The sequence below is a fragment of the Macaca fascicularis genome, chromosome 1 (genome assembly GCF_037993035.2).
Source record: "Macaca fascicularis isolate 582-1 chromosome 1, T2T-MFA8v1.1".
Taxonomy (NCBI): domain Eukaryota; kingdom Metazoa; phylum Chordata; class Mammalia; order Primates; family Cercopithecidae; genus Macaca; species Macaca fascicularis.
Genome location: NC_088375.1, coordinates 188,991,159 through 189,019,095, shown reverse-complemented (window position 1 = coordinate 189,019,095; position 27,937 = coordinate 188,991,159). Strand labels below are relative to the sequence as shown.

At 41.0% G+C, this 27,937-nt stretch overlaps 1 protein-coding gene across 6 annotated transcripts in view; it reads right to left on the bottom strand.

Moving 5' to 3' along the window:
- Positions 1-2,039: 2,039 nt before the first annotated feature.
- The window catches only part of IPP (intracisternal A particle-promoted polypeptide), a 42,856-nt gene continuing 16,958 nt past the window's right edge, over positions 2,040-27,937 (bottom strand). Inside the window, exons 6-9 of one of the 6 annotated variants that reach the window (XM_005543510.5) lie at positions 20,656-20,793; positions 18,171-18,293; positions 15,188-15,408; positions 2,040-3,350 (exon numbers count right to left, since the gene is read on the bottom strand). In XM_005543510.5, the coding sequence (XP_005543567.1) occupies positions 3,126-3,350; positions 15,188-15,408; positions 18,171-18,293; positions 20,656-20,793 (707 nt within the window). In that variant the 3' untranslated portion in view covers positions 2,040-3,125. Of the gene's footprint in view, positions 3,351-7,261; positions 7,575-15,187; positions 15,409-18,170; positions 18,294-20,655; positions 20,794-27,937 lie in introns of those variants that run through there. The other 5 variants (XM_074008072.1, XM_045371859.3, XM_074008075.1 and 2 more) reach the window with 5 other exon arrangements.

The following is a 27,937-nucleotide window of genomic DNA, read 5'->3' as shown; positions in this document are numbered from 1 at the left end:
ATATTTACAGTTACCACAGTTACCTATTTTCAGGGATCTTCAGGACCTGTTAAACACTGACTGCTTTGACATTACATTTCTGCCAAGCTGTGCAAAGCAGCCCCCTCCACAGTGTCATTTTCAGTTGCTACTAGACAATAATGAGAAATTAGTTGTAGAAGTATTTTGTAAATCTGTTTTGGATCAGAATACAGATTCTCTGTAACTAGAAATAGTAAAGGCACATGAGTTAGAGCTTAGTCTATAAATTATCTGTATACTTTATTCTTTGACATGTTACAGATCTCTACACAGACATCTGTGACCCTTCAGACATTCAGGATGCCCCAGAGAAGGGAACATAGGGCTTCCTGCGTGCATTACATAAACTTTTCCTAATAAATACACATGGTTAAGTTATAAGGAAAGTATACTTGTGGACTAAACCAAGTATTTTATTTTTTTGAGATGGAGTCCTGCTCTATGGCCCAGGCTAGAGCACAGTGGCATGATCTCAGCTCACTACAACCTCCATCTCCTGGGTTCAAGTGATTCTCCTGCCTCAGCCTCCTCAGCAGCTGGGATTACAGGCATGCACCACCACCTGCTGCCAATTTTTTGTATTTTTAGTAAAGACAGGGTTTCACCATGTTGGCCAGACTGGTCTTACCTCAAGTGATCTGCCCACCTCAGTCTCCCAAGGTGCTACGATTACAGGCATGAGCCATGGTACCCGGACTAAACCAAATAATTTGGATATGAGTGCTACCTGATTTAAAAGTTTTCTATCTAAATAAGTTGATGATGCTTATAATAATCTATGGAAGGACCTTAGTAAAGACACGGGAAATCGGCAGAGCGCAGTGGCTCACACCTATAGTCCCAGCACTTTGGGGGGCCAAGATGGGCGGATCACAAGGTCATGAGTTCAACAACAGTCTAGCCAACATGGTGAAATCTCATCTCTACTAAAGATACAAAAAATTAGCCGGGCATGGTGGCTCACATCTGTAATCCCAGCTACTCGGGAGGCTGAGGCAGGAGAATCGTTTGAACCAGGGAGGCAGAGATTGCAGTGAGCTGAGGTTGCACCATTGCACTCCAGCCTGGGTGACAGGGCAAGACTCCATCTCAAAAAAAAAAAAGAAGAAGAAGAAGAAACAGGAAATCAAATCCTTAAGTCAACCAGTTAAATTTTACTGTATGCAGCTGGGCACGGTGGCTCACACCCATAATCCCAGCATTTTGGGAGGCCAAGGTGGGTGGATCACCTGAGGTCAGGAGTTCGAGACCAGCCTGGCCAACATGGTGCAACCCAGTACAAAAAATTAGCCGGGCATGGTGGCAGGCGCCTGTAATCCCAGCTACTTGGGAGGCTGAGGCAGGAGAATCACTTGAACCCAAGAGGCAGAGGTTGCAGTGAGCCAAGATCATGCCTTTGCACTCCAGCCTGGGCAACAAGAGCAAAACTCTATCTCAAAAAATTTTTTTTTACTGTATGCAAGACCTTTAATATATATTGCTTCAACTGGCCAGTAGACATAACTTAAAAGTAACTCCATCATACACCCAGTGAATCTTTCTCTTGAAAATGAACAGAGAACAATTCTTTAGAATGCTTTTCAGGGAGAAAATGAGAAGTTTTGAGAAGCAGTTTTGTCTGGGTCAAGGGGTACTTTCAAATTACATTTATAAGTCAGTGTCTATAAAAAGTTTCAGAAGGACCTACAATTTAGCCCTCCACGTCCAAGAAGTAGCTTTGTAGTATGCTCTTACTTAGGTTTGCACAAGTACAAATAAATTTCACAAAGCTTGATAATCTAATAAAATTCCCTCTTCCTAAAGCCAAACAGATAATTTTGGTGACAACAATCTAGCAAAAAAGGAAAAATTTCCTTTTTTCTTTTTTTTGAGACAGGTTATCATGCTGTCACCCAGGCCAGTGTGCAGTGGCACAATCTCGGCTCACTGCAGCCTTGACCTCCTGGGCTCAAGTGATCCTGCAACCTCAGTCTCCCAAGCAGATGGGACCACAGGCACAAGCCACCATGCCTGGTTAATTTTTATATATTTTTTGGTAGAGACGGAGTCTCGTCATGTTGCCCAAGGCTGGTCTCAAATTCCTGAGTTCAAGCAATCTTCCCGCCTCACCTCGGTCTCTCAAAGTGCTGGGATTACAGGTGTGAGCCACCATGCCCAGCCTGAAAAAGAGAGAAATTTCTAGGTGCATACTGCCTGCTGGGCTCTATAGCCCATTACAACATCTGGTCACTAAGAACCTCCTATTAATTCCTTACTTGCATTCTCAGGATCAAGATAAAAAATATGAGCAAGCAAAAACTTATCATCAAGCAAAAAGGTATCTATCTATAAAAATAGCTAGATATTTCCCAAACACCCCTCCTAGTGTATCTGCTGCCAATAAAAAGTTTGGGGCTAATGAAAACTCTTGGCATTAAATAAAAGTAGGAATCTGTTTCATTGGCTTTTCTCTGTAGCTCAAACTATGGTCATGGAAAATTATGCTCTGGATACAATTGTGAATATACAGAGATCTTTAAACTGTGTCATTGATACTATTCCTACATCACATAAAGGTTATGTTACAACTTATACTGCACTGGAGAAGTAGCTAAAGGGACTATTTGCCAGGAAGCTTCTAGTAAATAATTTTTACAAATTTGTAAAACCAGACTTGTCTACACTTAAACTGGAGAATTCTACAGCATAAGTGGCATTGCTATTATTAGTAAGCTTGGCAAATCTGTGTGAGCTCTTTATTAATTGGGATATATTTCATATCCATTCTCACTCATATTTTTAGAAAAATCACTCTTTAGTTTAGTTTTTTTCTTTAAGAGACAGGATCTCGTTCCACTCATGCCCAGAGTGGAGTGCAGTGGCATGATCGTAGCTTACCATAACCTCAAATTCCTGGGCTCAAGCGATCCTTCTGCCTCAGCCTTCCAAAGCGTTGGGATTATAGGCATCAGGCCACTGCACCCAGCCTCGTTAGTCATTTATCTACCAAATACATGGAAAACTCATAGAATCAGAGGGTCTTATCACCAAATGTATGTTTGCTTTCCAAAAGGTCAGGTCCTGCATTTTCAAAATGTTCCTTGTGCTCTGTTATGCTTTATATTTCATAGCACAGCAACGCCCCCTTCACAACGACTGGTGATCATATTACCAATTTCTGTCCATGTATCTGAATGAGGGTTATAAACTTCAACTGAGTCCAAGGTACCTGGAGCCAAGAAATCATGGCTGGAAGATCGACCTCCAGAAACATACAGAAGACCATTGACTGCCACAACACACATGCCTGCTCTAGGCACTTTCATTGAGGCAACTTCAACCCACTTTTCCTGGTTAAGAGAGAAAAAAAATATGTTAGCAGTATTATGAAATGATAGTAAAGAAATCCACTGAGAAATTCGATATTCCAATTCTTTTTACATGTCTAAATGTAAAACAATCTAGTCAGGTAAGCATATATATATATATATATATATATTTTTTTTTTTTTTTTTTTTTTTTTGTTTTTTTTTTTTTTTGTTTTGCTTTTTTTTCCTTGGAGACAGGGTCTCGCTCTGTCACCCAGGCTGGACTGCATGGCACCATCTCGGTTCACTGCAGCCTCAACCTCCCAGACTCAAGAGCTCCTCTTGCTTCAGCCTCCTGAGTAGGTAGGACTACAAGTGTATACCACCACACCTAGCTAATTTTTCTATTGTAGAGATGGAGTTTCACCAGGTTGTCCAGGCTGGTCTTAAACTCCTAAACTCAAGTGATTGTCCCACCTCAGCCTCCCAAAGTGCTGGGATTATAAGTGTAAGCCACAGGACCCGGCCCAGAATATTTTAAAATAAACTTGAAGTGGGCATGGATAAAAAGTAAATTTAGAGGAATTTAAATTTTTAAAAGGTCTGATTATAAAATATGATCAGGAAATGACCTAGAAATCATACATAGGACAACATCCTAAGAAACGAAGTCTATGGAACACAAGTAGGTAATACACTCAACAATAAGCAAATCAAAACAAAAGAACCACAAAGCTCCAAGGAGAAAGAAGCTTATAAACCAAAGGATTTTTTAAAAGCCTTTAGTATTTTAACGAGTCTTAAAAATGACACAGTGGGCCGGGCGCGGTGGCTCAAGCCTGTAATCCCAGCACTTTGGGAGGCCAATACGGGCGGATCACGAGGTCAGGAGATCGAGACCATCCTGGCTAACACAGAGAAACCCCGTCTCTACTAAAAAATACAAAAAATTAGCCAGGTGCGGTGGTGGGCGCCTGTAGTCCCAGCTTCTTGGAAGGCTGAGGCAGGAGAATGGCGTAAACCCAGGAGGCGGAGCTGGCAGTGAGCTGAGATCTGGCCACTGCACTCCAGTCTGGGTGACAGAGCGAGACTCCGTCTCAAAAAAAAAAAAAAAAAATTACACAGCATGGAACACTTGACAAATTTATTTGACCATGGAATCCTTTTTACAAGGAGCAACCAGTGGACTTAGTAATCTGCAGAACATATTTTCAGAAAGGTGGGCTAACCAGGGGTTGGGAACTATAGCCTACTTTGCTATAGCCTGAGAACAAACAATGATTTTCCCATATTAAAAGATATTTCAAGAAAAAGAAGCAGCATATATCAAAAAAGGATTTTGTGTGTGACCCACAGGCCAAAAATATTTACTATCTGGCCTTTTACACAAAAAGTTTGCTAACTCCTGTTATACATTGTTCCCTAAAGAAATTTCAATATGCTGCTATAGCCAAAATGACTAGTAATGTCTTACTTTTTTTTTTTTTCTTGAGACGGAGTCTCGCTCTTGTTGCTCAGGCTGGAGTGCAATGGTGTGATCTTGGCTCACTGCAACCTCCGCCTCCGGGGTTCAAGCGATTCTCCTGCCTCAGCCTCCTGAGTAGCTGGGATTACAGGCACCTGTCACCATGCCTGGCTAATTTTTAGTATTTTTAGTAGAGATGGAGTTTCACTATGTTGGCCAGGCTGGTCTTGAACTCCTGACCTCAAGTGATTCACCCACCTCGGCCTCCCAAAGTGCTGGGATTACAGGCATGAGCCACCACGCCCAGCGACTAGTAGTGTCTTGCTTGAGGGAAAATGTCCATACTCAGAAAACAAGAAAGCTACTAAAGGTCCTAACAAGTAATTAGGAGAGCAAAGAGCAAGCAGCCTGGTAATGGGAGAACAGATTATCAATCTTTAAATAAAGCATATGATGAACAAAGGTTTTTTTTTGTTTTTTTTTTTGTTTTTTTTTTGAGACGGAGTCTCGCTTTGTCGCCCAGGCTGGAGTGCAGTGGCCGGATCTCAGCTCACTGCAAGCTCCGCCTCCCGGGTTTACGCCATTCTCCTGCCTCAGCCTCCCAAGTAGCTGGGACTATAGGCGCCCACCACCTCGCCCGGCTAGTTTTTTGTATTTTTAGTAGAGACGGGGTTTCACCATATTAGCCAGGATGGTCTCGATCTCCTGACCTCGTGATCCGCCCGTCTCGGCCTCCCAAAGTGCTGGGATTACAGGCTTGAGCCACCGCGCCCGGCCACAAAGGTTTTTTAATCATAAATAGTGAAGACTGATTATTCATCAACGCTAGAAAGTAAATTTTTAAGGACAGTACCCAAATAGGTACTAGGATAGTGCCATCACATTATAAACAGTTAGTGTACGTTTGCTGATGTGAACTTAAGTAAGATTATGAAATACTAAACCAGGGACAATTCTTTGAAAGTGAAGGACCAGATTAAATTTGAAAGCTATTTGATCATCTGAAATTATAGAGCACATCACAAAGCTGACATAACTGAAAAAATACTTATATTTTAAAAGATAAATACATTCTCAAGAAGATCCATTTCTGGTTAAGATAAATTAGGATAATTTAGGTTATGTTTATAATTAGGGAGAACCTTTGCTTTCCCGCAAAATGCCCCTTGACAATAACAAAGGGACCTTAGGACTCATCCTATATTGTTCCTCTTTCATTTCGACCAGTGTATTACAACTACAGTTTAACTTTTAAATTTTTATTACTTTATTTTTAACTGACATGTTCTCATCTAATTTGATTTTTATCCCGTTACCTCTAAAAAAAAAAAAAAGCTCTGTAAGACTACTAACATGTTTTACATTATCTTTTCTGGATTTGTAATGCAAATTGTTAGTAGGTAGTCAATAATAATAAAATTTCATATTTATGCATAAAAACCAAGGTAACACATTGTTGTTGTTGTTGTTATTATTACTCGAGACGGAGTCTTACTCTGTCGCCGAGGCTGAAGTGCAGTGGCATGATCTTGGCTCACTGCAACCTCTGCCTCTTGGGTTGGAGCAATTCTCCTGCTTCAGCCTCCCAAGTTACTAGGATTACAGGTGTGCACCACCACTCCCAGCTAATTTTTGTATTTTTAGTAGAGACAGGGTTTCACCATGTTGGACAGGCTGGTCTTGAACTCCTGATTTCAGGTGATCCACTCACCTCAGCCTCCCAAAGTGCTGTGATTACAGGCGTAAGCCACTGCACCCGGCCGGTAATAATTATTAATAAGACTTAATTTGAAACTAAAATCTATTCATTTCAAAGCCATATAGAAAAATTCGCAACAGAAAGTGCCCTCAAAAAGTTCACTTTCTGTATCAGATAAACCCAAATAGGATCATGGAGAAAGGAATTTAAAAATGTCACCAAAGTTTAAAACTTGTCAGAAATGAGAATCAAAATCCTTATGCTTTACAACAAGACATGAAAGTCCATTTTTGCCACTTCAACATTGTACTGGTGGTTCTAGCTAGGGTAATGAGGGGAAAACAATGAAATAAAATGCATCTAGTTTTAATCCAGATTTAAGAAGAAGTAAAACAATCTTTTTTTTGTTTTGTTTTAAAGACCAGGTCTTACTCTGTGGCCCAGGCTGGAGTGCAGTGGTGCAATCATTACTTACTACATCCTTGACCTTCCTGGGCTCAGGTGATCCTCCCACCTCAGCCTTCTGAGGAGCTGGGACTACAGGCGTGCACAACCACACCTGGCTAATTTTCATATTTTTTAAAGAGACACGGTTTTCACCATGTTGCCCAGGCTGGTCTGAACTCCTGGGCTCAAGTGATCTACCCACCTCGGCCTCCCAAGGTGCTGGGATTACAGGTTTAAGTCACTGCACCCAGCCAACAATATTTACAGATGGTAGGATCTTGTATTTAGAAAATCCTAAGGAATCCACCAAAAAAAAAATAAGACTATGAGTGCAGCAAGGTCGCAGAATAAATTGTATTTCTACACACTAGCAATGGACAATCTGAATATGAAATTAATAAAACAATTTATAACAGCATTAAAAGGAATAAAATACTTCTGAATAAATTTTAACCAAAAAAGTACACGAAACTGAAAATTATAAAACATTGTTGAAACAATCTGAAGACCTAACTAAAAGGAAAGACATCCTATGGTGAATCAAAAGACTTATTAATAATGTTAAGTTGCTGATACTCTCCAAATTGATCTCAAATTCAATGCAATCGCTGTCAAAAACCCATTTGGCTTCTCTGCAGGAACTGACAAGCTGATCCTAAAATGCATATGAAATTCAAGTTACCCAGGACAGCCAAACAAATTTTTAAATGATCCAATTTGAAGGACTCACACTTTCTGATTTCAAAACTTACTACAATGCTGTAATAAGACAGTGTGGTACTGGCAAAAGGATAGAGAGACATACAGATAAATGAACAGAATAGAAAGCTCAGAAACAAACGTTCACATATATGGTCAACTGATTTTCAATAAAGGTGAAAATTCAATTCAAGACAATTCAATGGGGGAAAGAACAGTGTTTTTAATCAGTGATGCAGTGATGCTGGGACAACTGGATACCCAAATACAAAAGAATGAGGGTGCATCTCTTCCTCACATCACATACAAAATTAAACCAAAATGTATCAAAGACCTAAATACAAAAATTAAAACTATAAAACTCTCAGAAAAAAGCATAGCTGTAAGTTCTTATGACCTTGGATTAAGCAATGCTTTTAGTTATAACAAAAGCACAAGTAACAAAAGAACAAAACAAATTGGACATCAAAATTTAAATTTTTATGCTTGAATACCATCAAGAAAGTGAAGAAAACACACATAATGGGAGAAAAAATTTGCGAATTATATATTTGACAAAGGACTTGCACCTAGATTATATTATTATTATTATTATTTGAAACGGAGTCTCGCTTTGTCACCCAGGTTGGAGTGCAGTGGCATGATCTCGGCTCACTGCAAGCTCCGCCTCCCAGGTTCAAGTCATTCTCCTGCCTCAGCCTCCTGAGTAGCTGAGACTACAGGCACCCGCCACCACGCCCCGTTATTTTTTTTTTTTGTCTTTTTAGTAGAGACGGGGCCTTCCTTTTTTTTGAGATGGAGTCTTGCTCTGTCACCCAGGCTGGAGGGCTCACTGTAAGCTCCGCCTCCCGGGTTCATGCTATTCTCCTGCCTCAGCCTCCCGAGTAGCTGGGACTACAGGCACCCGCCACCACGACAGGCTAATTTTTTTTGTATTTTTAGTAGAGACGGGGTTTCACCGTGTTAGCTGGGATGGTCACGATCTGACCTAGTGATCCACCTGCCTCAGCCTCCCAAAGTGTTGGGATTACAGGCATGAGCCACCACGCCCAGCAGAACTCTTACAACTCAATAATGAAAAGACAATTCAATTTTAAAACAGATAAATTGAATAGATGTTTCTTCAAAGAAGATAAACAGGTGACCAAAAACCACATGAAAAGATGCTTAACAATCAGGGAAATGCAAATCAAAACCACAATGAGATACCCATTTATACCTACTAGAACAGCTATAAAAGAAAAACTAAATAATAACAAGCATTGGATGTGAAGAAACTGGAACCCTTAGACACTGATGGTGGTTATGTAAAATGTTGTAGATACTTTAGGAAACAGTCTGGGATTCCCTAAAAAGGTTAAACACAGATGGGTGCAGTGGCTCACGCCTGTAATCCTGGCACTTTGGGAGACCCAAAGATCACCTGAGGTCAGGAGTTCAAGATCAGCTTGGTCAACATGGTGAAACCCTGTTTCTACTAAAAATAAAAAATTAGCCAGGTGTGGTGATGCACACCTGTAATCCTAGCTACTAGAGAGGCTGAGGCAGGATGATCATTTGAACCCCTGAGGTGGAGGTTGTGGTGAGCCGAGATCACCACTGCAGTCCAGCCTAGGCAACAAGAGCGAAACTCCGTCTCCAAAAAAAAAACACACACAAAAAAACAAAAAACAAACAAACGAAAAAAGATTAAATACAGTCATTATGTGACCCAGCAATTCTACTCCTAGGTATATGCCCAAGAGAAATGAAAACACATGTCTACACAAAAACTTGTATGTAAAACTTCATAGTACCATTGTTTGTAATAGCCAAAAAGCAGAAACAACCAAAATGTTTGGTCAGTGAATTATATTTCAATAAAACTGTTAAAACTCTCCTACTTAAAAAAAAAAAAAAAAAAACTTAAAAAAATTTTTTGTTTTGAGATGGAGTCTTGCTCTATTGCCCAGGCTAGAGTACAGTTGGGTAATCTCAACTCATTGCAACCTCTGCCTCCCAGGTTCAAGCAATTCTTCTGACTCAGCCTCCCAAGTAGCTGGGATTATAGGCCACCATCATGCCCAGCAAATTTTTGTATTTTCAGTAAAGTCGGGCTTTCACTATGTTGGCCAGGCCGGTCTCGAACTCCTGACCTCAAGTGATCCACCAGCTTCAGCCTCCCAAACTGCTGGCATTACAGATGTGAGCCACTGCACCTGGTCAAAAGTTTTGAAGGTTTTACTAACTATAAGTGGCATTAAAAATCATAAAATTAAAATAAGACTAAACCTTATTTCTCAAAATTTGTTCCCTGAAACACTTCCACAAGATATTCTGCAAATATCCACAGAACAAAGCAAGGGTGGTGTGTTTAAGTGAATCTGAGAGACTTGACATAAAGATTCATAAAGTACATTATTGCACTATATTCTGTAAAGAAGTCCGGTGGTAAAGAAACTAATTTAACCTGGTTTAACCCAGATTTCCCTTAATATAGTTGACCAGGGAAACTCAAGTTACTCAATTCCTATTAACAGCGCAAAAAATTAGTATTCCATGGAAAGTAATTTAGAAAAAGTTGGCCTAACCTGTAAGTCTAGGGCATAACACACTTTGTACTTCACTCTCACAGCACTTAACATATTATAACATAACCGACTATTTATTTCTCATACTCCCCACTGCAATGTAGCCTCCTTGAGAGCAGTGGCTGTATATGTTGAGTTTGTCCTTGTTTCTGCCTGGCATAGTGTCTGATCCATATTTACATACTGAGAAGTCTGTATTTGTGAATGAATAAATGAACTAATGAACAAATACATGACAGAACAGTGACCCAATGAAGATGCAACGTCCTGTCCCCTACCTTTCTCTTCTCTTATTATAAGTATAATTGTGTCAACCTAGGAACTGAGGGAATGAGGGAACACTGGGGAATTCACCCAGGCAATGACTGGATGGGTAATGCATGGAGATGTTAGGTGGAGAAGACAGCTGGTATCATAAGAAAATTGGCTTCATTTAGCAAATAAGTAAATTGAATGAATAAATAAATATATTGAGGATAATGGAAGCAAAGTCTTTTTTTTTTTTTTTTTTGAGACAGAGTCTTGCTCTGTTGCCCAGGCTGGAGTGCAGTGGCGTGATCTCGGCTCACTGCAGCCTCAGCCTCCTGGGTTCAAGCGATTCTCCTGCCTCAGCCTCCGGAGTAGCTGGGATTATAGGCGCCTGCCACCATGCTCAGCTAATTTTTGTAATTTTAGTAAAGACTGGGTTTCACCATGTTAGCCAAGCTGGTCCCGAACTCCTGACCTAGTGATCCACCCGCCTTGGCGTCCCCAAGTGCTGGGATTACAGACGTGAGCCACCGCACCTGGCGGAAGCAAAGTCTTTAACTGACAGAAAAGGTATTTACAACATGGAAAGGGAGAAGGCCTGAAAAAACCTGGTGTACTAGAATTGGAGCTATCATTATGAACTCATGGTTTTACAATATAAATGCACAAATAGATATAGAAATATTTACAGATAAATCTGTGTGTGAAACCCTATTTACATACATACATTTCCTAGCTTTGTTTACTGAGGGTGGCTATGAGGTAGAAGGTGGTGACTCAACTCCAGACAAGATTGAAGACTAGCTGAAACAGGGAAGAGGTGAAAGCAACTCTCTGTAAGACACACTCACCAGTGCCCTGTCAGTTTACCATTGCCAATGGCAACACCCAGAAGTGACTGTCCTCTTCCGTGGCAACAACCCAGAAACACCACCTTTTTTCTAGAAAATTCTGAATAACTCACCCCTTAATTTTCACATAAGTTAAAGTAGGTATAAATGACTGCAGAACTGCCCCTGAGCTGCTACTCTCAACACACTGTCTATGGAGTAGTCCCACTCTGCAGTAGTTACAGAGTTGTAACATTGCCACCTCAATAAGATTGTTTTCTTCTACCATCAGCTTGCTCTTAAATTCCATCCTGAGCAAGGCCAAGAACATTCCTGGGCTAAGCCCAATTTGGGGCTCTCCTGCCCTGCTACAGCTAGAAGCAGCAACATTCCTGGGCTAAGCCCAATTTGGAGCTCTCCTGCCCTGCTACAGCTAGAAGCAGCAACATCCAAGTAGCATTTAGTACTCTAAGTGTGTACATCTTGGTTTCTAAATACTGTCCTTCACCAAAAGGAAATAAGGCTTCTTGAAGAAATGGCTGATTCCAGGGCTAAAGCAGAAAAAGTATAAGATAAGCTGAAAATATTTCTGCCAGAAAATAAAGAAATGCTGAATGAATGATAGCAATGTATCAAAAGGACACAGGAGGGATTTCCATTTCCAGACAAAAATAGATCAATTATTACCAAACTTGCCCTCCTACCCTAAAGACCTAGAAAACTAGATAAAACATGAAACAAAACTTTTAGGCATTAGGCCAGAAGTGGTGGTGGCTCACGCCTATAATCCCAGCACTTTGGGAGGTTGAGGTGGGCAGATCACTTGAGGTCAGGAGTTTGAGACCAGCTGGCCAACGTGGCAAAACTCCTGACCTCATATGATCCACCCGCCTCTGTCTCCCAAAGTGCTAGATTACAGGCGTTAGCCACTGTGCTTGGCCAAAGTATATTTTTGTAAGTTCCTTACTTTCAAGTGATACAGTATGATATTGTAGATTTGATACACTAAAAATACATAATGTAAACCTGTGATATTATTAAGTACATAGCCTTCAACCTGTTTCCTGGCATACAACTCCTAACATCCTGAGAATATCCACAGTGATGCCTTTTTGTTTGCTAATGTTGACTGATGGCTGGAAGCCCATAGTTAGCTTCAGAATTAGGGATGCTCACCAGAAAGACCAAGGCATGATTATAGAATTAGAACTTTCAGTCCCACCCCGACTTCCGGAGAGGGGAGAGGAGCTGAAGGTTAAGTGGATGCCCAATGATATAATCAATCATGTCTATATAATGAAGCCTCCAGAAAAACCAGCCCAGACATGGGGGCTCACACCTGTAATCCCAGCACTTTGGGAGGCCGAGGGAGATCAAGACCATCCTGGCCAACATGGTGAAACCCCGTCTATACTAAAAATACAAAAATTAGCTGGACATGGTGGCGTGTGCCTGTAGTCCCAGCTACTTGGGAGGCTGAAGCAGGAGAATTGATTGAACCCAGGAGGCGGAGGCTGCAGTCAGCCTAGATCGTGCCATTTCACTCCAGCCTAGTGACAGAGCAAGACTCCGTCTAAAAAACAAAAACAAAGAAACAACAACAACAACAACAAACCCAAAAGGACTGAGTTTGGAGAACTTCCTGATAGTTGAACACCTGGCGGTTCTTAGAGGGTGGCATAACCAGAGAGGTCACAGAAGTACCATGCCATTCCCCCATACCTCCCCATATGCATCTCTTCATCTGTATCCTTTGCAATATCTCTTATAATAACCTGGTAAACATAAGTAAGTGTTTCCGTGAGTTCTGTGAGCCACTCTAGCAAATTAATTGACTCCAAAGAGGGTGTTGTGAGAACCCCAACTTGGAGCCAGTTGGTGAGAAGTTCCAGAGGCCTGGACTTGGAATAGTGCCTGAAGGAGGGGGCAGTCTTGGGGACTGAGCCCTCAACCTGTGGGGTCTGAGGCTATCTCCAGGTAGACAGTATCAGAATTTAACTGAATTCGAGGACACCTAGCTGGTATCTGCTGCTTGATGTGTAGGGGAAAACCCACACACATTTAGTCACAGAAGTTTTCTGTGTTGATGATTGTTGTGACGTGAGATCAGAGTAGAAAACATGTTGAGTATGTTTTTTCCACCCACAAAACCCTAAAGTAATCACCAAGAAAAAAGGTGAAGAAATACAGCTAACTAGACAATAAAAGAGATAAAATTCTATGGGATACTACAACAATCAATATAAAGACAAAAAGAAGAAAAAAGAATCAAAGAATGGATTTCATAAACAGAAAACAAATGACAAGGCCATTTTTATATTTTAATATAAATGCTAACTAATTAAAAGGCAACATATCAAAATATGTGGGATGAAGTTAAAGCAGTGCTCAAAGAGAATTTATAGTTTGTATTATAGAAAAAGGAAGGTCTAAAATCAATCATCTAAGCTTCCACTTTAAGACTCTAGAAAAAGGCCAGGCACGGTGGCTCAAGCCTGTAATCCCAGCTCTTTGGGAGGCCGAGACGGGCAGATCACGAGGTCAGGAGATCGAGACCATCCTGGCTAACACGGTGAAACCCTGTCTCTACTAAAAAGAATACAAAAAACTAGCCGGGCGAGGTGGCGGGCGCCTGTAGTCCTAGCTACTCGGGAGGCTGAGGCAGGAGAATGGCGTGAACCTGGGAGGCGGAGCTTGCAGTGAGCCCAGATCATGCCACTGCACTCCAGCCTGGGCAACAGATTGAGACTCCGTCTCAAAAAAAAAAAAAAAAAAATCTAGAAAAAAAGAGAGCTGAGATTGTTGGGATTTGGGGAGTGCAGTGGCTCCCAAAGATCTGTAATGCCAGTGGTTTGGGATGCCAAGGAAGGATAATCACTTAAGACCAGGAGTCTGAGATCAGTCTGGGTTACATAGCGAGACCCTAACCCTAGGAAAAAAAAAAAAAATCAGCCAGGTGCAGTGGCTCATGCCTGTAATCCCAGCACTTTGGGAGGCTGAGGCAGGCGGATCACCTGATGTTGGGAGTTCGAAACCAGCCTGACCAACATAGAGAAACCCCATCTCCACTAAAAATACAAAATTAGACAGGTATGGTGGTGCATGCCCAAAATCCCAGCTACTCAGGAGGTTGAGGCAGGAGAATTGCTTGAACCCAGGAGGCAGAGGTTGCAGCGAGGCGAGATTGTGCCACTGCACTCCAGCCTGGGCAACAAAAGCAAAACTCCGTCTCAAAAAAAAAAAAAATTACTCTTGAGCAAGGGTCTCTCACTGTTACCGAGGTTGGAGCACAATGGCTTGATCACAGCTCACTGCAGCCTTGACTTCCTAGGCTCAAGTGATCCTCTCACCTGAGCCCCCTGAGTAGCTAGAACCACAGGTGCATACCACCATGCCCAACTAATTTTGTTATTTATTATACAGACAGTCTCACTATGTTGTTCAGGCTGGTCTTGAACTCCTGGGCTCAAGCTATCCTCTCATCTTGGCTTCCCAAAGTGCTGGGATTACAGGCGTGAGCCACCACGCCCAGCAGTACAAGAAAAAGTTTTTTTAAATTAACTCGGCAGGAGTTCAATGTTACAGTGAGCTATGATTATATCAGTGCTCTCCAGCATGTGCAACAGAGCAAGACCCTGTCTCTTAAAAAATTAAAAAATAAATAAATAACCTAGAAAAAGAAGAGCAAACTCAATCAAAAACATATAGGAAAAAGGAAAAAATAAGAACAGAAATCAATAAAACAAAACTGACAACAGAAGAAAAGCAATGACACCAAAAGTTTCTTCTTTGGAAAGAAAAAAGGGAAAAAAAAATCCACAAATGATCAATATCATGAGTGAAAGAAAGTGCATCACCACAGATCTTACAGACATTAAAAGAATACCAGGATACTAAACATCTGAAATCATCCAACCTACCTCTTCAAAGGAATATTTTTCTACAGTATGAAGAGCATCTTGGGTCTCATTCCATCCTCCAATAGAATAGATGCAGTCATTGAGTGCAGCCACACCAAGATATGCTCTCCTGGTTCCCATTGGAGGAAGTGGAGACCAACGCTTAGAAAGTGGATCATAGACTTCAAAAGAACGAAGCTCTATTCCTTCATTGCTGATGCCCCCAATTACATAAATTAAACCTGGAAGTGGAATATTTTTGCTCAGATGCTACAGAAAGTGAGATACAAATAGTGATGAAAAGTAATGATTGTGATCTGTTTCCTATGCTGATGCTATGTTTAATCTAGGGCTTACAATTTTATTTAAGAGAGAAAATCAACTTTGTCAAGTTTATCACCTCACTATTCAGCAAGTTGTAAAAAATTAGTGGAACTAATTTAAAATAGCATTGAGTTTTCAAAGAACTTGAAATAATCTGTCAGCTGAGGATTTTCTATCTAATTATCTGCTTGGTGATCTCAGGTTCCAGATCCACCCACAGATAAAACAGGAAAGGAAAATGGATTCTTTTTTTCCCTAAAAAAAGTTATGCACTTAAGCTGGGAATTACACGGCCCTCTTTAGTGACAGCCTATCTGTTGCTCAGATGGACATAAAGTAGGGAATTTAAATTTAAATAGTATGTGGCTAAATTAAGGTATCAGAATCAATTACTACAGTACACAGCTGGGTGTAGTGGTTCACAATCCCAGCACTTTGGGAGGCCAGGGAAGGCGAATCACTTGAGCTTGAGACCAACCTGGGCAAAAAATACAAAAAATACAAAATTAGTCAGGCATGATGGTGTGTGCCTGCAGTCCCAGCTACTCAGGCAACTGAGGTGGGAGGATGGCTTGAGTCTGGGAGGCAGAGGTTGCAATGAGCCAAGATTGCACCACTGCACTCCACCCTGGGCAACAGAGTCAGAACTTGTCTCAAAAAACAAAAACAAAAACAATTACTACAGTAAAATATAATGTAATTTACATAAAATTTCCTTATACACTCTGGCAATCTACAATTATTTTTGAATCTGTAGTGTTGTACTTCATCTTCTAAAGTGAGGAGTTACAAAGAATTATATTTTACGACATGTGGGCTAGGCTGGGTGCAGTGGATCATGCCTGTAATCCCAGCACTTTAGGAGAACAAGGCGGGCGGATCACGAGGTCAGGAGATTGTGACCATCCTGGTTAACATGGTGAAACCCCGTCTCTACTAAAAACACAAAAAATTTGCCAGGTGTGGCGGGTGCCTGTAGTCCCAGCTACTCCGGAGACTGAGGCAGGAGAATGGTGTGAACCCGGGAGGCGGAGCCTGCACTGAGCCAAGATCGCACCACTGCACTCCAGCCTGGGTGACAGAGCGAGACTCCATCTCAAAAAACAAAAAACAAAAAAACAAAAAAAAAAGAAAAAAGAAATGTGGGCTAAATGTTAGTATAGTAAACCTGGGTTTTAGTTCCAGCCTTGCCAGTAACCAGCTATGAGAAAAGACAACTCACAACCTTCCTGATCTTCAGCTTCCTCATCTATAACTTAAAGAAGTTGAAATAGGTAAGTTCAAAGATTCCTTTCTAGGTAGCTCTATGATTTTAGATGGAATGATAAAAATAATAAATATAAAACAACGAGGAGACATGATATTAAACAGTAAGATATAGTCTGCACCACATAATTTGCTAATAGAAATCAGAGAAGGTTGGCCGGGCGCGGTGGCTCAAGCCTGTAATCCCAGCACTTTGGGAGGCCGAGGCGGGTGGATCACGAGGTCAGGAGATCGAGACTATCCTGGCTAACTTGGTGAAACCCCGTCTCTACTAAAAATACAAAAAACTAGCCGGGCGTGGTGGCGGGCGCCTGTAGTCCCAGCTACTTGGGAGGCTGAGGCGGGAGAATGGCGTGAACCCGGGAGGCGGAGCTTGCAGTGAGCCGAGATCAGGCCACTGCACTCCAGCCTGGGAGACGCAGCGAGACTCCGTCTCAAAAAAAAAAAAAAAAAAAAAGGAAATCAGAGAAGGTAACCACAAAGCAGAAGGAAGTTGACCAGATTAGGCTGTCATATAACAATGGGAAAGCTGCTTCCTTCTCCACAGGTGCATATAAATCAGCTCTCCAATCCTAGACAGAATCAGGTTCTAGTTAAAACATCTTACTAACTCTCAGAGTATAGTAGACAATCAAAATAATGTTTGTATACCACTTTAATATGCAACATATAATTATTTAAATCTGTCACAGGATTATATGCTATGTGAACTGAATCACAATGTACTTTGTAGAAAAAAATGCTAAAGAAGCCTATAGAGACCATGAAAACAATTTATTTTTATTTATTTTTTGAGACAGAGTTTCACTGTTACCCAGGCTGCAGTACAGTGGCACCATCTCACTCACTGCAACCTCCACCTCCTGGGTTCAAACAATTATCCTGCCTCAGCCTCCCTAGTAGCTGGGATTACAGGAGTGTGGTACCGTGCCCAGCTAATTTTTGTATTTTTAGTAGAAATGAGGTTTCACCACATTGGCCAGGCTGGTCTCGAACTCCTAACCTCAGATGATCCTACTGCCTCAGCCTCCCAAAGTGCTGGGATTATAGGCATGAGCCACCACGCCCCAAAATTGTTTCTGATACTCTCTCCCTACTTAGAAATATTTACTTAGATGTTCATGGGAGAGAAAAGACAATAACAGATAACACTTCGAATGCTTATTGTGCTAGTCAGATATTCCTGCTTACTTGCAATTTTTAATGATAGCCTTGTTTATTTTGAAAAAATCAATTATTTTGGCAATACAGAAATAAAAGTCAACGATAGGAGGTAAAAACCAGAACTTCTATGCTGCTAGTATCAGTCATTCAATACCAACAGATCTAAAATATACTTTTGTGAAAATAAGGCCTCAAACTCAAAGTTTTTCAGAACTACATTTTGAGGAAAAATATTTTATAAAGTGATTACCTTGCATTTCACAGCACCCAAAGTAGTAGCGTGACACAGCCATGTTACCAACTACTTCCCATTTATTTTCATCAGGATCAAATCTTTCAATGGTGTTCCCTATCTCAGCTCCAACCCATCCACCTGTAATGAAACAGAAAAATGTTCATTTCTGGGATAAAAGAATCTTATTTATGACAAAGACCTTACAAAACATCTAAACCAATTATTTCGTATTATAGATATCACATGAACCAAAGAGGTTATCTGTTCCACGATCCCATGAAAAAGTTAGAATTTGACCACGAGTAGAACTCAGGTCCTTGCATAACTGATGCTCTTTTGAGAAAAAAAAAAAAAAGAATTCAAGTCTTTTAACTCCCTATTTTTCACTAAAGACTAAAACAAAACAAAACAAAGAAAGCCCCAAAACTTCAATATATTGCATGGAAAAGACAGTATTTTGCAAAACTACCTTTTGAAATGACTTCTGGCTATTCAGAATGTTTATCCTAATCAAGGCCAGCTCCGAGCCTAATCAGAGCATACTGTGTATTTGGTTAATTTCAGGAACTTCAAAAAGGCCCTTTATCCCCACAATAACATTTTCTTAACACTCTCTAATTCTTTTTTTTTTTTTTTTGAGATGGAGTCTTGCTCAGTAGCCCAGGCTGGAGTGCAGTGGCCAGATCTCAGCTCACTGCAAGCTCCGCCTCCCAGGTTTTACCCCATTCTCCTGCCTCAGCCTCCCGAGTAGCGGGGAATACAGGCGCCCGCCACCTCGCCCAATTAATTTTTTGTATTTTTTAGTAGAGACGGGGTTTCACCATGTTAGCCAGGATGGTCTCGATCTCCTGACCTCGTGATCCACCCGTCTCGGCCTCCCAAAGTGCTGGGATTACAGGCTTGAGCTACGGTGCCCGGCCCTTTTTTTTTTTTTTTTTTGAGATGGAGTCTCGCTCTGTCATCCAGGCTGGAGTGCAGTGGTGCAGTCTCAGCTCAGGCTCACTGCAAGCTCCGCCTCCCGGGTTCAAGCCATTCTCCTGCCTCAGCCTCCCGAGTAGCTAGGACTACAGGCGCCGGCCACCACGCCCAGCTAATTCTTTTTGTATTTTTAGTAGAGACAGGGTTTCACCGTGTTAGCCAGGATGGTCTTGATCTCCTGACTTTGTGATCCGCCCGCCTCAGCCTCCCAAAGTGCTGGGACTACAGGCTGTGAGCCACCGCACCCGGCCAACACCCTCCAATTCTTAAAGTTGAAAATATTTTTTCCCACAATTAACTGAAAAATGCAGATACTTATGGAGGTAATAAAATATAATAGATTACATTCACCTTAAGGTAACTCATATTTTTTGCACAATAGGTTTGGATGAGGGGAAGACACTAAGTTACAGTGAATTGAAGGAGTGACAAGGAGAAAATAGGGGAGGCTGAGAGCTATGTCAACTTATAACTTTCCCTAGGAACAACCTTGATTGTAACATCTGTTACACAGATATTCAAAGTAGAATAGCTCATAATCATTCACTACATCTACAAGAATAAAAATATAGTACAGAACTTCCTTGTGATATATTTAATTTTTTGGCATCTGTTTTCTTATATTAAACATAATTAGGCCACTATGCAGAGTGCTAAAAATGTTATACACTTAATTAAAATAATGAGATTTAACTACTCAGCTAAAGTACTGCACTGGATGTCTCATCTATATTTTATCTCCAGTAATACAATTTTGAGAATAAGAATTTAAAGAGCTGGCAAGCACATCTACAGCATACAGTAGCTCCAGAGATACCTGCAGAAGAATGTGTATGACTAGCAGTTTGGTCAGCCAGCCAACTGGGCACCCTCCTCCAACCCCTCCAACCCCTGACCCCCTAACCCCTACCTACACCTTCCCCTAAGACCTTGCCCAGCCTCCAGAGTATATAGACTAAAGCCAGTTGGTTTTTAAAAAAAGAATGTAAAGAGCTGAAAAGAGGAAAAGAACATCTCTAAAGTCATCAGAACCCAACAATTTAAATAATATTAGCTATCTACAAACATTTCATATTCTCACTTCTTTGTGGGATCTAAAAATCAAAACAATTGAACTCATGGAGACAGAGAGTAGAAGGATGGTTACCAGAGGCTGGGACGGGTAGTGTAGTGGGGGTGGGGAGGCAGGAGGTGGGCATAGTTAATGAATTTGAATAAAAACAAAAAGGAAGAATGAATAAGACCCAGTATTTGATAGCGCAATAGGGTGACTATAGTCAATAATAATTTAATTGTACATTTAAAAATAACTAGAAGAGTATAACTGGATTGTTTATAACACAAAGGATAAATACTTGAGGAGATGGATATCCCATTTTACGTGATGTTATTATTACACATTATGTGCCTGTATCTCATGTGCCCCATAAATATATATACCTATTATGTATCCACAAAAATGAAAATTAAAAATAAATACATAAATAATATTAGCTATCTTTAAACTGAACAGCATAATTACCCAAAGCATAGATAGCCCCATAACACACACACACTCCTAAGCCACAGCGAGGATGATTCATCGAAGCTACAGTTGTCCACTGTTTAGTAACTGGATCATAGCATTCAGTACAATCAAAAATCATTGAATCCTTTTCACCTGAGTTAAATAAAAGAGACATATATTAGAAAGTTTAGTAATGCTAAGAGACTAGCACCATAATACAATATTCAGTAGTATTCCCTATTGTCAAAAATTCAACCATTATGTCTGATTTTATACTATTCATTTGCCTGTCAAGCATTATTTTGAATCTAGAGCACTGTCATTTATTAAAGCCCACTTATGAAACAGGCACAATTTTCCTATTATCTATTTTTACCACCCAAACAATCCATGTAATGTTTTAGGATAAAATTTGCATTTTAATACTTCTATATTTTTTTTCATATAGTAGTTTGGGTGGCTGGCCCTGGTACAATTTGAGTTTTAATGTAATCCTTTCCTAACAACAAACAGAAAATGAATTTTTTTTTTTTTTTTGAGACAGAGTCTCGCTCTGTCGCCCAGGCTGGAGTGCAATGGTGCAATCTCGGCTCACTGCAAGCTCCACCTCCTGGGTTCACACCATTCTCCTGCTCAGCCTCCCAAGTAGCTGGGACTACAGGCGCCCACCACCTCACCCGGTTAATTTTTTGTCTTTTTAGTAGAGACAGGGTTTCACCATGTTAGCCAGGATGGTTTCCATCTCTTGACCTTGTGATCCGCCCGCCTCGGCCTCCCAAAGTGCTGGGATTACAGGCGTGAGCCACTGCGCCCAGCCTAAAAATGAAAAAATTTTTAAAAGATACCCAAATTTTCTTTTTTTTAATATTTATTTATTTATTTATTTTTAGAGACAGAGTCTGGCTCTGTCACCCAGGCTAGAGTGCAGTGGCACAATCATCGCTCACTGAAGCTTTGAACTCCTGGACTCAAGTCATCCTCCTGCCTCAGCCTCCCAAGTAGCTAGGACTATAAGCATGTGCCACCATGTCCAGCTAATTTAGAATTTTAAAATAAGATATTTAGGAGTAAATCTAACCAAAGATTATGCAATGCCTCTATGGATAACATTTTAAAATATTACTTAAAGTTTTAAATTATGGAACATCTAAATAAATGAAGAGATGAATAATGTTCATGAATTATAAGAGTCAATGTATCATGAAGATTTTCCTATTTAAAAATAAGAGTCAATGTAAAGATGATAGTTATCCCCATATTGATTTATAGAGTTAATGTATTCCCAATCAAAAAAATCCATTTTTTAACCGATTTGACAAACTGATTCTAAACTTTATATAGAAGTACAAAGAGCCTAGAAGAGCCAAGCATTCTCGGAAAAAAATAAGGAGAAACAGTCCCATCATATATCAAGACATATAACAAAGCTATAGTAATTAAAAAAGGGATAGACAGAAACTAATGGAACAGAAAAGAAATTCTAGAACACAGACATACATATGATTGCTTGATAGAAGATAGAGTTAGCACTACAGAGCAGTGGGGAAACAACAATCTTTCATGCTAGGATAATGGATTATACATCGAGAGGAAAATGAAACTAATGCCTTACTGCATATTATCCATAAAAACTAAATTCCAGGTAGATTACTGACATAAATGTGAATGGAAAAACTATAAAACTGTATAAAACAATGAAGGTATAGGTCCTTATGATGTTGGAGTAGGGAAAGATGTCTCAAATAAGATGCAAGAAACATTAACCATACAGGGAAAAAAATAAGAGATTTGACTACACTAAAATTAAAAATATCTGTTCATCAAAGGATTCCATAAAGAGAGTAAAAGATGAAGCAGCAGAGTAGGAGAAGATATTTATAGCACATATGACTTTATGAGGGCCTAGAATCCTGAATATAAACAAAATTCCTATTGTACAGAAAATAGTTAACATAGCAGGCCTAAAAATGCCTGTCCTTAGAAAGGCCTATTTGGGGGCCGGGCACGATGGCTCACACCTGTAATCCCAGCACTTTGGGAGGCTGAGGTGGGCGGATCACAAGGTGAAGAGATCGAGACCATCCTGGCTAACACTGTGAAACCCCATCTCTACCATAAATACAAAAAATTAGCCGGGCGTGGTGGCGGGCGCCTGTAGTCCCAGCTACTCAGGAGGCTGGGGCAGGAGAATGGCGTGAACCCGGGAGGTGGAGCTTGCAGTAAGCCGAGACAGCGCCACTGCACTCCAGCCTGGGCGACAGAGCGAGACTCCGTCTCAAAAAAAAGAAAAGAAAGGCCTACTTGGAAGGTTGATCCTTTGCTGGAATCTGGGAATATGGCTGGTTAACAGTTCCCTCCACTGATACAAAATTTTCCCAAAATGGTAAGAGTGGCTCACTGTGCTTGAACTGTACAAACAATGTGATTTATGCTGAACATACGCTTTCCTTCTGAGGGTCTGGGATTTTGGTATGTGCTAGGAAGAAAGAGGCTATGTGATCAGCTGCCTGCAAAAACCTTGGGCACTATGTCTCTAATGAGCTTCTCTGGTAGACAATACTTCCCACATGTTGTCACTACCAATTGCTGAGGAATTAAGCATGTCATGTGTGACTGTACTGAGTGAGGACTCTGGAAAGCTGTCAACTGGTTCCTTCCAAACTTCATCACATGTGCCTTTTCTTTTTGCTGATTTTGTTTTGTACATTTCCTTACAATAAATCTTAGCTGTGGATACAATTACATGCTAAATCTTGTAAGTCCTTTTAGCAAATCACTAAACCTGAGAGTGGTCTTGGGAACCCTGATGCACCTACAAATCAACAAAATAGACAATTTTTTAAAAGGACTAAAGATCTAAAAAGTTACTTCTTGAAAGAAGAAATCCAGCTGGGCGCAGTGGCTCACGCCTGTAATCCCAGCACTTTGGGAGGCCAAGGTGGGTGGATCATGAGGTCAGGAGTTCTAGACCAGCCTGACCAGCCTGACCAACATGGTGAAACCCCATCTCTACTAAAAATAGAAAAATTAGCCAGGCATGGTGGTGCGCTTCTGTAATCCCAGCTACTCAGGAGGCTGAGGCAGGAGAATCACTTGAACTTGAAAGGCGGAGGTTGCAGTGAGTGGAGATCGCGCCACTGCACTACAGCCGGGCGACAGAGCGAGACTCTGTCTCAAAACAAAAACAAAAACAAACAAACAACAACAACAAAATTGGCCGGGCATGGTGGTCTATGCCTATAATCTCAACTACTTGGGAGGCTAAGGCAGGAGAATCTCTTGAACCCGGGAGGCAAAGGTTGCTGTGTGCCACTGCCCTCTAGCCTGGGAGACAGAGTGAGACTCCATTTCAGAAAATAAAAATAAAAATAAAAGGGCTGGGTGTGGTGGCTCACCCTGTAATCTCAGCACTTTGGGAGGCCAAGGCAGGCAGATCACCTGAGTTCAGGAGTTCAAGACCAGCCTGGTCAACATGGTGAAACCCGATCTCTACTAAAAATACAAAAATTAGCTGGGCATGGTGGCGCATGCCTGTAATCCCAGCTACTCGGGAGGCTGAGGCATCACTTGAATCCAGGAGGCAGAGGTTGTTGAGTTGACAATGCACCACTGCACTCCAGCCTGGGCAACAGAGCGAGATTCCATCTCAAAAAATAAATAAATAGGCCGGGCACAGTGGCTCATGCCTGTAATCTCAGCATTTTGGGAGGCCGAGGCGGGCAGATCACAAGGTCAGGAGATTGAGACCATCCTGGCTAACACAGTGAAACCCCGTCTCTACTAAAAATACAAAAAAAATTAGCCAGGCGTGGTGGCGGGCACCTGTAGTCCCAGCTACTCAGGAGGCTGAGGCAGAAGAATGGTGTGAACCCAGGAGGCGGAGCTTGCAGTGAGCCGAGATCACGCCACTACACTCCAGCCTGGGCGACAAGCGAGACTCCGTCTCTAAATAAATAAATAAATAAATAAATAAATAAAATAAAAATAAAAGTAAGTATTTTACATAAGTAAAAAGCAAAAAAAGAAAAAGTTAATAACAATATATATCTCAAAAAGTTAAATACAGAAGGCCGGGCACGGTAGCTCACACCTGTAATCCCAGCACTTTGGGAGGCCGAGGCAGGCGGATCACAACGCCAGGAGATTGAGACCATCCTGGCTAACACAGTGAAACCCCGTCTACTAAAAATACAAAAAAACATTAGCTGGGCGTGGTGGCGGGTGCCTGTAGTCCCAGCTACTTGGGAGGCTGAGGCAGAAGAATGGCGTGAACCCAGGAGGCGGAGGTTGCCGTGAGCTGAGATTGCGCCACTGCACACCAGCCTGGGCAACAGAGCGAGACTCCATCTCAAAAAAAAAAAAAAAGAAAGTTAAATACAGAGTTACCGTATAACCTAACAATTCTACTCCTAAGTATATACCCAAAAGAAATCAAACTTATGTCTACACAAAAACTTTTATTTGAATATTAAGTGGAAATAATATAAATGTCCATCAACTACAGAATGAATAAACAAACAAAATATGATTATTTCGACACGATGAAATATTATTCAGCCATAAAAAGAAATGAAGTACTGCTAACTGAAAGAAGTCAGACACAATATTATATGATTCCATTTACATGAAATGTCCAGAATAGGCAAGACCATAGAGACATAAAGTAGATGAGCAGTTACTAGGGTTTAGGAGGAGAGATGGGGAGTGACTGCTGACAGATACAGTGTTTCTTTCTGGGGTGATGAAATGTTCTGGAATGAGATAGTGGTGACGATTGTACAACTTTGTGACTATGCTAAAAACCACTAAATTATATTCTCTAAATTTTGGTATGTGAATTATATCTTAATTTTTAAAACCCAACATTTAGAATATGAACCCAGATATGTATGTATCAGGAAGAAACTAAACCAAAATGTTAACTGTGATTATTCTGGGTGGTATGATTATGGCATCAGGAATTTAAATTTTCTTTTTCATATGCTTCTGTTTTAGCAAAATTTTCTACAACAAACCTAACTTTTATAATTTTTAAAGTATTTAAAAGTTATATATTAAGGAATATCTTAAGATAGCAATGTTGACAGTATTAATAGCTAGAGAAGTCACAGCAGTTTTGAAGAGCCTCTGTAAGCACTTCTGTGGTATCAGGGGAGGGAATACATACATATGCAAGTGTCACACAATGACCTCTGACCCTAGGTTAAACAGAAGAGTTCAAGTGATAAACCTATGCATAATTGACAAAAGACACATACAAGGAATTATTAAAGTTGTGGTCAAAGACTATATAGAATTGTGCTCTTTATGCAGACAAGAAGTTATTGCTTAAAATTCTAATTTCTTTGATGGAATTTTCTGATACACATGTCATTTCTTGATTTAATAAATAGTTCTGAGTTATATACCCTCCAAAGTAAAGACAAAAATCAAATAGTTCCTATATCTCCATAATTTAAATTGACAGTACCATAGTCAGAAAATATTTATAAAATTTTTGGGCTGGGTGCGGTGGCTCAAGCCTGTAATCCCAGCACTTTGGGAGGCCGAGACGGGCGGATCACGAGGTCAGGAGATCGAGACCATCCTGGCTAACACAGTGAAACCCCGTCTCTACTAAAAAATAGAAAAAAATAGCCGGCGAGGTGGCGGGCGCCTGTAGTCCCAGCTACTCCAGAGGCTGAGGCAGGAGAATGGCGCAAACCCCGGAGGCGGAGCTTGCAGTGAGCTGAGATCCAGTGGCCACTGCACTCCAGCCTGGGCAACAGCGCGAGACTCCTTCTCAAAAAAAAAAAAAAAAAAAAAAAAAAAAAAAAAAAAAAAATTTTGGGTGGGGATGGCTCGCCAAACCCTGGCCCACTAAAAAATAAATCAATAAAATAAAAATAAAATAATTATAATTTTTTTAAAATACTGGCTGGGTGCCATGGCTCACATCCATAATACTAGCACTTTGGGAGGCTGTGGCAGGAGAATCACTTGAGGTCCAGAGTTCAAGACCAGCCTGGGCAACATAGTGAGACCCCATCTCTAAAAAAAAAAAAAAAAAATTGGCCAGGCGTAGTGGCTCATGCCTGTAATCCCAACACTTTGAGAGGCCAAGGCGGATGGATCACCTGAGGTCGGGAGTTTGACACCAGCCTGACCAACATGAAGAAACCCTGTCTCTACTAAAAATACAAAATTAGCCAGGCATGGTGGTGCATGCCTGTAATCCCAGCTACAGAGGAGGCTGAGGCAGGAGAATTGCTTGAACCCAGGAGGCAGAGGTTGCAGTGAGCCGAGATCACGCCATTGCACTCCAGCCTGGGCAACAAGAGCAAAACTCCATCTCAAATAAATAAATAAATATTTAATGAGCCATACATGGTGATGTATGCCTATAGTCCCAGTTACTTTATTATTTAATAATTCATAAAAATAGTTTTACAAAACACCAGGATTTCAACAAGAAATATATCCTACTATCTTGTTGACTTGGTTTTTACGTACCCAGTATCCATACTGCTTGGTTTATTAAAAATGAATCATAATGCAGCTTTCAGAATTTAAAAAAATTCTATCATAAATATTGATCTGAATTTTGATGCCACCTTTTTTTTTTTTTGAGACGGAGTTTCGCTCTTGTTGCCCAGGCTGGAGTACAATGGCACGATCTCGGCTCACTGCAACCTCTGCCTCCTGAGTTCAAATGATTCTCCTGCCTCAGCCTCCTAAGTAGCTGGGATTACCAGCACCCGCCACCATGCCCAGCTAATTTTTTTGTATTTTTAGTAGAGACAGGGTTTCACCATGTTGGCCAGACTGGTCTTGAACTCCTGACCTTAGGTGATCTGCCTGTCTCGGCCTCCCAAAGTGCTGCGATTACAGGCGTGAGCCACTACGCCAGGCGGGTGCCATATTCTATAAACAACTTTTCTTTTCTTTTTTGAGAGAGGGTCTTGCTCTGTCACCCAGGCTGGAGTACAGTGGCACGATCGTGGCTCACTGCAACCACTGCCTCCTGGGCTCAAGTAATCTTCCCACATCATCCTGCCAAGTAGCTGGGACTATAGAAATGTGCCACACATCTGGCTTATTTTTAATTTTTTTTAAGAGATAAAGTCTCAATATATTGCCCAGGCTGATCTCAAACTCCTGGGCTCAAGTGATCCTCCTGGCTCGGCTTCCAAAACTGCTGGGATTACGGGTATGAGCTACCACACCTCACCACCACTTTTCATTAAAACCAAACCTAAGTATTCTGGCTTGTGATAAATCACAGTATTCATCCAATATGAAATATTCACCATCTTGC